At 40.6% G+C, this 13,637-nt stretch overlaps 1 protein-coding gene across 1 annotated transcript in view; it reads right to left on the bottom strand.

Moving 5' to 3' along the window:
* Positions 1–9,707: 9,707 nt before the first annotated feature.
* The window catches only part of smad6b (SMAD family member 6b), a 29,929-nt gene continuing 25,999 nt past the window's right edge, over positions 9,708–13,637 (bottom strand). Inside the window, exon 4 of the mRNA XM_056254334.1 lies at positions 9,708–10,650. Within this exon, the coding sequence (XP_056110309.1) occupies positions 10,109–10,650 (542 nt within the window). The 3' untranslated portion in view covers positions 9,708–10,108. The remainder of the gene's footprint in view (positions 10,651–13,637) is intronic.

Below are 13,637 nucleotides of genomic sequence, written 5' to 3'. Positions count from 1 at the left end.
CATCTCTGATCTCTTCTGCTCCGCTGAAGTGTTCTTGAAGTTCTCCAGATTCTCCCAGAACTGAGACTGGAATCTTCAGGATATGCTATGAACGTCATGATCTTGTGCACGCACAAACTCACTAGTACAGAATTCTCACACCAAATTATTTGCAGACTTTTATGAGTATAACACAGCATTACTAAGCTCCCATAACTGTTCAATTACCCTGTTGAACAACTGCACCTAATTTGCACAAAGATTGCATTGCAAAGCAGCAGCAGAGAACAAACCATTCTGCATATAACTTGCAAAAACAGGCGACGTGGACACCTATTCTCCCAAGAGGAGGAAACCCGACACAGGCTTGCCCAGGAGCCCGGGTCCGCAGAACCACCGTCACACTGGGCCAAACCTCAGCCTGGAATCTTGGAAAGGCAAGACAGTGTGACTGCATTTCCTGAGTCCACCCTATTTAAACTCACAATATGGAACATATTAGGAGGGAGAAGAGAGGGAGAGAGAGAGAGAGAGAGAGAGAGAGAGAGAGAGAGAGAGAGAGAGAGAGAGAGAGAGAGAGAGAGAGAGAGAGAGAGAGAGAGAGAGAGAGAGAGAGAGAGAGAGAGAGAGAGAGAGAGAGAGAGAGAGAGAGAGAAAGAAAGAGAGAGGTGGTTAGCATTGTACATTTTCTATTTAATAGGCCCCCTTGGGAAAAAACTGTCTCTCTTACTGCTGATGGGACAGGCTGGTAGACCAGTATAAAAGAAAAGCGGCTTGTTCACCCCAAATTAAAGCAGCATTACATCGTTTAAAATCAAGGAATGCTATGCCTTGTAAAAACACACGGGACATGAGGGAATGTTGTGGCAAACGTGCATAGCAGAAGAGGGCATCAAAAATGACTTGAGCGATTTACATTCATTTTTGTTTCATTGTTTCTACCCACAATCCACATTGACAAATTTAGAACCAGTCGTAAACACCCAAACCTACTGAGTTTCCAAGTTTGCTGATGCAAAGTTGCCTTAAAGGCCTCATTATAATAATCCTGAAACCCCAGAAAGAATCTGCAAACTTTTTTTAATCTGCACTGATTTTGATGGAAAATCTAATTGTGCAGAACAGATCTTTAAATGTGGTCAAATATGTTAAATATAGCTGAGATTGCTACAGTCTAAAATGAATATTATGAATGATTGGTGTTCAGATTCTGCAGAAATCTGTGGGCAGATTCTGTGTGGGTGTACACTGATCTGGAATGCTCTACAACTGATAATAGTGTGTCATACAAATAACACTGCATAAGATAAACACATAGTCTAATACATTATGCGTTGTTATAGCACACACACATTTTGGGTAATGTAGTATGCTTATAATTATTTTCACCTATTTTTATGAACACATTTCTAAATTAATTATATTATTTTATAATCAACATTTGTCAGTCCTCTGCTAATCACTCTTGAAGAGTTTTATACTTGTACGGTTCAGAATTCAGCATTCCTTTTTTTCACTAAACCCATCTCAGTGTATTCTGGGATTACTATGTGGCATAAAGGAGGTATAAGGCATGATAATTAAGTTGACTATCTTTTAGAACAGCTTTTACACCAAGAGTGAAGCCTTACAATTCTGCATTCTGTCTCTTGATTAATCGCCCAATCAAATATAATAGCTACCATAAAATAAAATTTACTGGAATCAAGAACTGAACACAACACTGGGCCATTCCCATTCACTATTAGCCAATTAAGTGTATGCGTATATAGGCTAGCCTATATGCGCAGAAAACCTTCTTAAACAAAACATTCGGCAGATTCACAACAATTGCGTATGCACATAAATTTGTTCTTACCTTAGAAAATGTTGTTGAATCCGGATTACTCAAATTAGCGCCCAAATCAATGGCTTTGTGTACACAGGAGTAGTGCCGGGATGACGTCTGAACCTGGAAGACAATATGCCAGTGGTTCTTGGAGATTTTCTAGAAATCCTGTGGCAAACATGTTGACGATACTGACTTTTTTCCTACAACGTAAACTGCACACACTCACACCGCCAATGTCTTATCAAGTTACGTAGTATTATAAACATATAGGCTACGTTTTAAAAAATAAACAACTGCTTCAAAATTCGCGTTTTCGGTATCGGTAAATTTACGTTGAAAAAACGTCAATTTATGTTGCCTTCTTGTCCTTCTATTGGTCACACGTTTTCACGTAGGCTAATATGAATTCGCAAGTTCAGCAAACTTTAACTTTGGAACGCAGCAAAAAGTGCAAAACTTATTCAGTTAAATTAGCGTTTATGGTCTCCAGCATTTAGGCATACATAGCCTAAATATGATGAAGTGGAACGAAAAGTGCAACCGCCTAATAAAGCAAAGCGTGCTATTCTCAGAACCAGTTAAAACACAATAAACTGTTTTATAAAGACACAATCGTGTTTCGTACCTTGCGTTTGTCAGTTTTATTTTATTAACTATTTCCCAGCCAGCATTAAAAAAAAGTTGCCAGCCAGGCTAGATTCTTTTTTTTTTTCACTAAACTTTCATGGCCCCCAGAATATTGTGTTGTATGAATATGAACATGCAATATATCAAAAGAAAGAACAGAGCCTCTGGTTTAAAATCATCAAGACTACAACATGCATAAGCAATGCTTTTATCACTTGTTTCTGCTCCTTTTTTGCCTGTGTTTTGATCAGGAGATTCTGTACTCTTTCAGAAGATGTGATATAGCCTACCGTATAACAGTGAAAACATGGAAATCTGGAAAATTTAGTCAATGGCGGGAGAAGCATTGTCTCAATGACGGAAAATTCCATCAATGGCGTGGAAAGAGTTCATTGTTAAGGTCCATTCACACCAAGCTAACTAACTAAAGTAGGCCTATATAATCATACTACTTCTATGAGGATATGAAGTCCACACCACAACGATAACAACGCAGAGGAACAAAATTGTTATTGTTCTTACTGTGAAAGGACCTTTAGTCGAGAATGATTATTAGGTACTTTTTTTCATTGTATTGTATGCAACAACAACAACAAAAAACCTGAATGAGTGATCGACCCATGGTCTGTGGCGCACCAGCCACTATCCATATGAAAAAAACACCTTTCCATTCTTTAAAACAAAAGTTCTGACAAAGTAATTTAAGTCTGATTCCATTTTAATGGAGCCTTGTCCCCTGGTAGGGGTTAACTAAAAAAAGGAATGCCTTTCTCATTCTTCAGAAAAAGGGGGGTCCTGGCCAGGTTTCAGGAGTAGGGACACGGCCCACTGTCATGGCTACATGCTGCTGAATGGGAAGATTGTAGTGGAATCAGGCGCAGCATCTCAGTGTTAAGAGAGAGAGAAAACATACTAATGTGCTCCATTTTCAAATAAGACCTGAAGACAATGAGTCAGTCTTTAAAATGCAAAAAACCAAACGCAAACCCGAGTAGTTTACAAAGCCGGCCCATTGTATCAGTGCTTGCGCTAACAAGGAAGCCCTTTAAAGGAAAAATTCTCAATGAAATTGTGCAGTGACTATAAATTATCAAAGGTCTTTAACATGGGTAAACAGCCAAACTGAAACCGCAAAACTAAACAAGGTCTATTGTGTGTGTGTTTTTTGCCTAAAGAGAGATGAAGGCTGTGAAGATGTACCGGATGATTTATATGATCAGAAACTTGCCCAAGGCTGTGTGTGTGTTTGAGTGAGTGTGTGTTTGAGTGAGTGAGTGCATGCAGTGGAATGAGAGTGCATTTGTATTTATTGCATGTTAGACTCAAAAACTCTATGTATGTATGTGTGTGTGTGTGTGTGTAGGGTGTGCTATGGCATTCTTCTAAGCTCTGTGGAAACTCACTAAAATAAATCCTGTGTGTACGTCAGTGAGGCCCCTCTTAACCCTGCAATTATGGATGGGAGGGAGGGAGCAGTGCAGGAACGTTGCTGCAGCAGTGCTCTCAAAACTACCTCAAACTTTCGGCACAGGCATTTCACCTCTTGGATGAAACTCTGCAAGCTCAATTTGAACTCAAACTGAGCTGATATTGTCATAATATTACCCAATGTACTTGCAAACAACACTTATTGCCCAACATCTTTCTTGCAAGTCACAGAATGCAGATAAGCAAGACTCAGAGAGAACAATATGACAGGAAGATGGCATTTTTATCAAGCTCCATTATCTGGGGTGTGAATGATGCGCCTCAGCCACACCAAGGCATGTTAATCCAATCTTACGTTTCATAATAGGAGGGAACATCTCCGGCATTGTCTTCTCTAATACCCTTAGTGTGGTCTCATCTCCTGCTCTGTACATCCCCGAACCATCAAGCGTGAAAGCGTGTGCGTGCATGTCCGTCTAACTGCTGTCAGGTGAAGTTCTGTAATTAGAGCGCCCTGAGCCAAGGTGAGAAGACTTCCGCAGGTCTCGCTCATGAGAGAGAGCGAGCAGGAAGTCTTCCAGGCGCTCCATGTAATCTTCTTCTATCGCCTGCCTTCAAATGTGCTATTACTCCAGTGTGTTTGTGCCGGCGCCAGATGTGCTGGGCTGGAGCAGGTCATCAACTGTAGCAGCAGCTACTGTGTGCAGTAACTGTGCTAACTGCTCCTTCACTCCCTGTCTGTCAGAGCTAAACATGGAGTTTAAGCGGTGCAGTGCAGTCTTGTTGAACGATTGTCGCAGAAGACGTAAATGCATGAGGCTATTCTATTAAGTTGATGTTTTATTGTGGCTGTGTAAAGAGTGAGTGATTCACAGGATGTGACAGCATGCTATAAAACAGCATCTGAACACATTCCAGTGCTTTATCATCAAACACACTGATAACAGCCTTGGGAATTACCTGGGAGTGGTGTAAGAGTGATTTTACAAGCATAAACCTGACCCCTTGATATCAGTTCACATCTGGAATTCTCTCAACACATCAAGGATTAGAAGTATTATGATCTTGTAAAAATCAAGGGGTAAAGTGACATTTAGTATGAAGAAAGGAAAAAGACTGTAATAAGAGCTTAAACAGATAGGGTTGTTCACCCAAAAATGAAAAATTCCCCATCATTTACTCACTCATCTGAATGACTTCTCTTTTTTCTTCTGTTGAACATAAAATATTTTTTTTGTGAATGTCTTTTTCAATGGTAACCAAAATGGTTCGAAAGTAAGTCCTACAGGTTTTGAATGACATGAGGGTGATTGAATGATGACAGAATGTTTATTTTTCGGTCATGTTAATATTAGTTTTCTGAAACCTGCCCACATTATGTCAGAGTTTTAGAAGATATTTCACGTCTGCAATCAAAAGTCTAGAAAATGTATTTCTAATATATTTGAGACCAAATTATCAAAGCAATGCTGTCTATCGTTTTAGCTCTGTGCTCTCACTGTAAAAAATTATGATCAATAAGTTATGACAACGTTTTTACATTGCTTTAACTCATCAAAATAAGTTAAGCAAGTTATACAAGATTCCACTCATTTTTTAAAGTTGAGAATTTAAGTAAAACATCCAAGTTGATTGTACTTAAAATTTTAAGGCAGCAACTGTTTTTTTTTTTTTTTTTACAGTGAGTGGTGAGTCATAACGCAAGTCTAAGCCATTGTTTAGTTTATAGAAAGACAAACGGGTGGGTTCTGTGGGAACCTTTTAAATAATACTTTAGAAGTATACAATTATAAGTATGTCAGCAGTGCAACTGACTAATGCATGCATCTGTAAGGCAACCATCTGCACCTGGTGAAGAGATGCTAAAATTCAGGATAAGGAGAAAAACGTGAACGGGATTTCACCAAGTACAAAATGTCCCTGGATCAACTAAATAAAGTAGGCCTATATAATCATACTATATAATCATACTACAATTCAGGAGGAGAAAAAGGTCGCCGTGATTTTGCCAAGTAAGACATGTTCCTGGATCAACAGCTTTGTCGATCCTGGAACAACATTCCAATCAACCAATTAGATTTGACGGACAAGTTTATGTCAAGTTTAGGCTTGCAACCAGAGTCAGGTCATGTGCTTCTATTAGTGTTATTCACCTATCATTTCTCTCTGATTTAGGTAGAAGTTATGTGTAGGGTTAGGGGTAGGGATGATAGGACTATGTTTTCAGACAGGAATGTTTTTCCAGGATCAATAAAAAATGTTGATCCAGGAACATGTCTTACTTGGCAAAATCACGGCGACCAGAAGAAAAAGACATACAAAAAGGTAAAATAAATCTTGCATTTCAGATTACACACAATAAAAACAATACAAACTGTGTGTGGTTCATTCAGATTCTTCTTAGGGGCGAGTCTAGAATCGGATTCATCGAGACTTTGTGCTGGAAGTAAAAGGCCTGGCTATGCGAGACTATGTTTGTAATAATTTCAGTTCACTTTGTTTGTGACAAAAACAAGTCCATTCTTAGTGTTTAGCAGTAATTACCCTGTATGCAACAGGGGAGCAGACTCAAGAAGGGAGAGCATCCTGAACTCTGCGGCCTATGAAATTCATTGAGGGTTTGGCAAGAAGCACGTCGTAATCACAAAGCCTCCAAACTATGCTTAAAAGAAGTAGTCAGATGTAAACTTAGAACACTCAAGAGCAAGCACGAACACTCAAAGACAATTTTAAGAACACTTTTTTGAGACTTCATTGTGTCAGTGTAGTAGAGTAATGCTGAAAAACTGGTTGTTAAAGAGCCCTTGACATCAAATTTGGAGTTGTTGTCTTTTAGGGTACATTTACACGACAATGATGTACTAAAAACTGAAAAGTTTTCCTTTGCGTTTTTTGCGTACAGACGACAACATTGTGAAAACGATCCCCGTTCACACAGATCCACAAAAACGCTGTATTATTCATGCCAGGCCAGTAGATGGCGATGTCACTTTGTAAAGAAACACTACAAGCCTATAGAGTAAACATAATAAGCATGCGTATGATGACACCGTTTTCACAAATTCACGTTTTTGTAGTTTACACAGAGACGATAACGGTATCGTTTTCAAAAACTTGCACTTTGAAACCCGTTTTTGTTTTCAAGGCCCCCCCCCCCCCAAAATAATGAACGTCCATATAAAACGTTTTCCACGTATAACAAATTTTCTGTTTTTAGTTGAAAATGGTGTTGTGTAAACGGCCCCTTAGTCCATATGTGTTATAATTGAAGCTATATGCACTCCTAAATGTCAAAAGAGTAAAATCAAGACCCAGAACAACATTTTAATGCTCAGACGTTTCTCATTTAGAGCTTATAAGCTTTTATGGAGATTTCAGTTATGTTTCATTAAGTACCAAGCTATCTAGGCAAATCCGAGACATTATTGAGATCTCTCCTGAATGTCTCTCCTCCACTTGAGAGACATGAGAAAGACAAGTTGATTTATAGAAAATGATAAATAATACATTTGAAAATATCAATTAAGGAAGAGGGAGAAAGGACATTCTAACGAGTTTTTGCAAGGCACAAAGGCCACTGAACTGTACATTAACAGGGCAAACAAAATGGCGTGCTTGCTGGCCCTCACCAGCTCATAGCAGCTTAAGACATCTTTGGCAGCGAGAGCGCTCTGAAACCCTGTTAATCAATACCATTCCTGAGGTAGTGGCACACTCGCAAAGCTGCTTACATGGCTTTTCCGTTTCTCCTTCTCCTTTTCTTTCTCCCCCATCCGTCCCTCTCTTACTCACTCTGCGCTGGAGCTGCTGAGGAGCAGGGCGCGTTTTCAGGCCTGGTAGCTTTCTCTCTCTCTCTCTGTATTTCTCTGGACCTCACCCAGGCATGGTCTAATTAGGCCCCCTTTTGTACCCGCTGAGGTGCCTTGTGTAATCTGCGTACTATGTGTCTCAGGCTCTAGCCCTGCCCAGTATAATAGTCTGCCAGTTCCTCCCCGAGTGGTGATCCGGGCCCTCTTCCCATAAAGCAGACACAAAAGAGCAGGATAATGGCCCCCAGTTGCAGTTAGAGGAGCCACTCCTTTGGGCTGTTTGAACTCGGCACGGGGCTGGCGGCAGACAGCGTGTAGGGAGAAAATGCTTTGCTCTCTGTGTGAGATGGCAAAGCCGATTTTGCAATACCTCAAGTGTTGCACATCTATTTGTTTTCAAACTAGCTGCTGGCAGGTTTATTCCCCGATATACTTCAAGCTAAATCGAAGAACAAACTGGTGCGATGTAATTTCGAACAAAATCAGACCAAAATGAAGTTTGTTTGGAGTTTGTTTCGGGACTTCGTTTTCGGGACTTTTCTGGAAAAGTTCACTCCAGCTGGTAAACAAGTTCGAACACACTATTAATTGTGTAAAGCTGCTTGCTTTAAAATAATCTGTTGTGTAAAGTGCTGGAGTGCCGAATTGCAGAGCTTGTGCAAACATATCCAAGTCGCTATGATCAGATGCTTTCTTAACTGCTGTTTTCGAACCGCTGTTATTTTTGATGTGCGTTTATTTTGTCATCTAAGCGCCGCTCGCAGCAGTTGGGATGTTTGCTAACAGTATAGCATTGCTCAGGCATTTCAAGCTTCTTTTTACCCCCAAGCAAAGAATGAAAAAGAAAATAGCAGTAAGTATATCAGGGCCTTAGTCCATCGCCCCCTCCTCCTCTCTCCCAGCGACTTTGACAACCAACACCCACAATTAGAAAGGATGCCAGCTCTACCACATCCACCTTGGATGCAGTTTACTGGCCTGCGCATAGTTTCTTTTAAAGGTTTTGGTTTTGCCATGTGCATTCATGGAGATATATCAATGCACTGGGATGGGAGCCACCACCTCCTCTCCTCGCAGAAGAAAGAAGCACAGCTGGGCCCATAAACCACTGACCATGGGCGCTGTGGAGGCTAGTCGGCTTGGAGCTGCAGGGACGGAGCAGAGATGAAGCCATGCTTGAGGATACATCATCTTCTCTTCAAAAACAACTCCTCCCTTCTTCAACATTGGCCAGCAAGGCTCTCAAGGACCTCAAGGAACTCTGGCTGTAACCTCCTCTCAAGCAAACATGTAGACGTGAGCTTGGCTCTGGAGCGAAAACGGAGAATGGTGCCTGAAATAACTTTGCACCAGCAAAACGACCTCTCTCGGTTTTAAAATGTTAATTCCAGAGGTTTGAACAGTTTATAGAATGACAGCCAATGCCCAAAGTCCCAGTTTGAAAATTCACTTTAAAAAGTGTGTATTTCTTTTCACCACACAGTGATGAGAGTTTGTTTCAACAGCAGGTCGTGCACAACACCACGTCCTAACCAGGTGCGATCAGGAGATTATTAATGTTTAATGTACTGTTATGAGGAGCAGGATTCTCAGCCAATCAGATTTCATGGTGGACAGAATGATGGCACAAAGCAGCATCTGGTTAGGACACAGTGTAAATTATAACTGAGGATATGATAATGAAGCACAAAGCCTATTATCAGTTTAAAATGGTAGTTTACACTCTTAAAAATAAAGATTCTTTATTGGCATCGATGGCTCCATGAAGAACATATAACATCCCTGGAACCTTTACATTGCATTTTTTTTAATATATATCGTGGAAATGGTTCTTTAGAAAACAGTTATTTTAAGAAATGATCAACTCAAAGGTTCTTTCAAAATGGTATCGCCATGAAAGCCACCTTTTGGAACCTTTATTTTTAAGAGTGTACAGTACTCACTCACATTGTCTTGTATTTCATGTAAAATAATCATTTAGAACCGAGTATTGTTCATGGGTGAAAAAATCGCAGGTGAGACAAAAAGCAAACCGATATTATGCGAATACTTTATTATCAATGTGTGAATGGTGTTAGCTTTTCATCTGGATATTAATAGTATATGAAAACTATACACCAAAACCAGGCTCTTCCTATTTTTGCTGTATAATTTTTCAAATTGGTATTGAAAGATTCTGTATCTTTATAGATATTTATATATATAATATATAAGCCAAAGTGCATTTCCCGTTTTTTCCTCTTGTCCATGTACACATTGCACCATACATAAATAATTACATCGTAAAAATGACTCCAGTATTTACAAGTATAATATATATTTCATATAATATATAAAACTTTATATTAAATCTAAGTAGATGATATTTGGGATAGTTTGTGGAGTCCGAAAGTCTCTCAGCACGATCAAGTCCATGTGTGTGTGTGTGTGTGTGTTATCTGTGGTTGTTGAGGAGGATCTCGAGCCAGCACGGGCAGGAAGTGATGAACTGGCGGGAGTAACAAGGGCCCCAGCCCTTCGCAAAGCTGATGCGCACACTGTTCGGGTCATACGGTCCATCTAGCAGCTCAGACTCGGCCCCCTGCCTGAGCATGGATGAGCGTTCGTAGTCGAACACTTTGATGGAGTAACCAGGCATCACCTTGCGCACCACCAAGCTACGGCTCCCCGGTACGTCCAGGGTAGGCGAGTTGACAAAAATGGGGTGCTGGCTGCGGTTGTAGGCCCAGACTCCGTCCGGCTCTTTGCTGAGGAGCAAGCCGTATCCGATCTTGCCACGCGTCCGTTGCACGGTGCTGCTGCGCTGGTCCAGGCTCAGCTGGCCGAGGCAGAAGCCCGTGCCTTGAGGTAGGTCATAGAAAATGCTGACAGCTGGCTGGTACACCGTATAGAGGCGGCCCACCCGTGTCCGATGCTCCCAGTACGCCACGTTACACCAATGACTCTGTTTGGGGGCATCAGGTGACAGACTGGCATCTGAAACAAGAAAAGACAATGGGTCTGTCATTAAGCTTTCCCAATCCCATGACATTATAATGCAAACGAAATGAAAACGTGCTGGCCAGAAAGAAGGTGTTATTATGTGGAGTTGAATGCTGCACTGTGATGTGTTGCCTCAAGAGGGCACTACTTCAAAACTTAATTCATTAAAGTTATATACTAGTAAACTGTGGGCAAAAGAAAAGTTGAAGGTGAGAAATGGAAAAAAAAAAAGCATAACTGCAATTCATACATTATACAGAACAACTAAAACCCTCCAAGCCCTCCATTCACTTTTATGGCTTGGGAGTTTGTCAGTGAACTGCCTATGTTGCCAGACCCAGAGTGTCTATCTCAGCCAAACACACACTTAAACGTTTCCACGGGGCACGCATTGTGTATATTTCTGCCCGCTCTTTCTTAATCCGGGGAGAAAGTATTTGTGGAAGGGGGGGATTTGGAAAAGCTGTGAGCTCATATCCGGCAACAACTCCCTCCCCCGTCTCTATTTTCTTCCACATTCCTGTGAGTGGGTGATGGTGATGATGGCTTGGATGGAAAGGGAGCGTCTCCTCCCTGCCAGCTCCCGCTGTGGGCTTGGGGACAGCTTTCAGCTCCCTGACAACTTAGTGCAAGTCTGTGACCTCCTGACCCCTCAGGCTTCACGCTATCAGCTCAGATTAACTTGCACACTGAGTGATGCTATTATTTTGCTCTTGAGAAGCTATTGGCAGGGATATTTCAAGGGCCAGGTCTATGGTTCCTTTTCATTCACTTGCTGTGACTCCCAGGGGCGAACAAATGCCCGGGTCATTAAAGGAATAGTTCACTTATGTCGTTCCTAACCTGCATGCTGTAAGTTTAAGAACATGTATGAGACAGTTCACAGTGACTGCCATGTTCCAAAAAGGAAAACAAAAAAAAACGTCACAAGGGTTCTGTAGAACCCTAGGGTTATTGACTAAATTTTAAAGAACACTTTATGCCAAAAAGATTATATATAAGGAGAAATGTCTTAAATGATTGCATAACGCTTTAATTTTTAACAGGTTATTTTATTTTTAGGTAAACTTCATAGCACTAATTTAAAAAATCACCACTGCATCACTAGTCGCTGGTTAGATAACATGAAACATTGTTTCTTGTGTGCCTGTTGACCAAATGGAGAGCCTGAATTAGTGAATAATGACAAAGATTTAGGTATGTTCCTCAAATTTGGAAGAATATAGTGTATACTGTATACTGTCTGTAGGGTCAATATAAATGTATTTGGTTGTTTTATGGAGAGGTGCATAAAGATTCTTCTTCAAAACTCTCATTTTGTGTTCTGTTGAAAAACAACATAACAACATTGAGTTTGAAACCACATAAAGGTGAATAAACAATGAGAGAATGTTCATTGTTGGGTAAACCATCCCTTTAACCAGTGCCAAGATCTGATGTAGTAGAGGCACAATAATTGACCCCATGAATCAAATAAGACAATCAATGCAAGCACACACACACACACACACACACACACACAAACAAACCTACAAATTAAATGTATGAGAACTGCTGCCTATTCAAGCACAACTGTTTGGATATGAGGAATCAGTATCGACTTTCTCTTAACACACACTGAAATGGCCCCTCGCACTGGGCCCCTACGTGTTAAAATTACAGAATTCCTTACATCCTCTGAGCTTGCAAGGTGTTTTTTCTGCCTGAATGGTCTAATGAAACCATTGAACTAGCCCTTTACATCCAAAAACACTTTATGGAGAATATTGTAACTAAATTAAAATAATTGTGCAGATCTCGCTTTGCAGATTTTTCTCCATAAAGTATCTATGTCAGTAGTCAGTAGCTCTATGTTAAGTTAACGGAAAAGATACAGGACGACATGTTTCCAGCTATGCAGCCTAATGAGGGCTGAATTCAAACTTATACCCAAATCCATTAGATGCAAAAAAATGAAAACTAATGCTAAAGTGCTGTGATATGATTAATGCCCCCGAAAGGGGGGTGGTTGAGTCTGAACTGCCTGCTATGTGGGTTTAAACAGAGGTGCAAAGATTAAAGGTTAATAATCTATTTAATGTTTAGCTTGGGAGCGAACAATGCTCAGCCCAGAGACCGGCCCTTTTCCTGAGGGTGTTGTGCATGTGTGTTCATGTGTTTTAAGTATATTAGAGCTGAAGAGAATATCAGCCAATGTTTGTGTTTGAGAGAGGAGTGTGTGTTTTGGCTGTTCTCGCCTGAGCGGTGCCGTGTGAGTGTGTGTCAGTGGGAAAGGAGATGGGGAAGGAAGAGAACAAATCGGGCAAACTCATTAGAATCTAAGAACTCAAAACCAAACAGTGCCATCTCTTTGTTTTTCAGATTTAGTCTTCCTTAACACTCCCTGCTGAAATATCCAGCCTACGATAGCTTTGCAACATGGTAGCTGGTTTTTAGTTGGTCTAAGCTGGTATAACAGCAACAAATGACCTACGTTTTTTTTTTTTAACTCAACAGGCATTTTTAGTATAAATCAAACAAGTCATTTATTTGCACAATTCATCTCAATATAAAATTCGGCCCTTGACAGAAAGTTAAAGGCAGGATAGGGTCCTGATAACATTTTTTGTTATGCTGGTTGAAAGTCTCTTCACATCCTCACTAAGTTAAGTGGTCTAAATGTAGTGGTCTAAATGTATTTATATTTATATATATTTTGTCGAATGCAATGATATTGTGTATATATATATTCGGTCCGAATGCAATGATATTCGGCCCTATCTGCAGGTCAACATATGTATTTCCATACCTCCGCATCCTGTTCGCGCAAACATCACACGTCATCTGCGTGTTTCATGCTACGCAGGGTTAGACAGACGTCAGTCATCGTCTGAGCACCGAAACAGCAGCCGCCTTTTACAGTTCCATCCTGAACCAAAACAACGAGCTTATGGAGTTCACGCCATAACTACTGTAATTCGGAAGAGATGGAAGTGGTTTGT

The sequence above is a fragment of the Rhinichthys klamathensis genome, unplaced genomic scaffold (genome assembly GCF_029890125.1).
Source record: "Rhinichthys klamathensis goyatoka isolate OS25496 unplaced genomic scaffold, OSU_Roscu_1.1 h1tg000005l_1, whole genome shotgun sequence".
NCBI classification, from domain to species: Eukaryota; Metazoa; Chordata; class Actinopteri; order Cypriniformes; family Leuciscidae; genus Rhinichthys; species Rhinichthys klamathensis.
The sequence above is the reverse complement of the archived record's forward strand: the minus strand, read 5'-3'. Positions and strand labels throughout refer to the sequence as shown.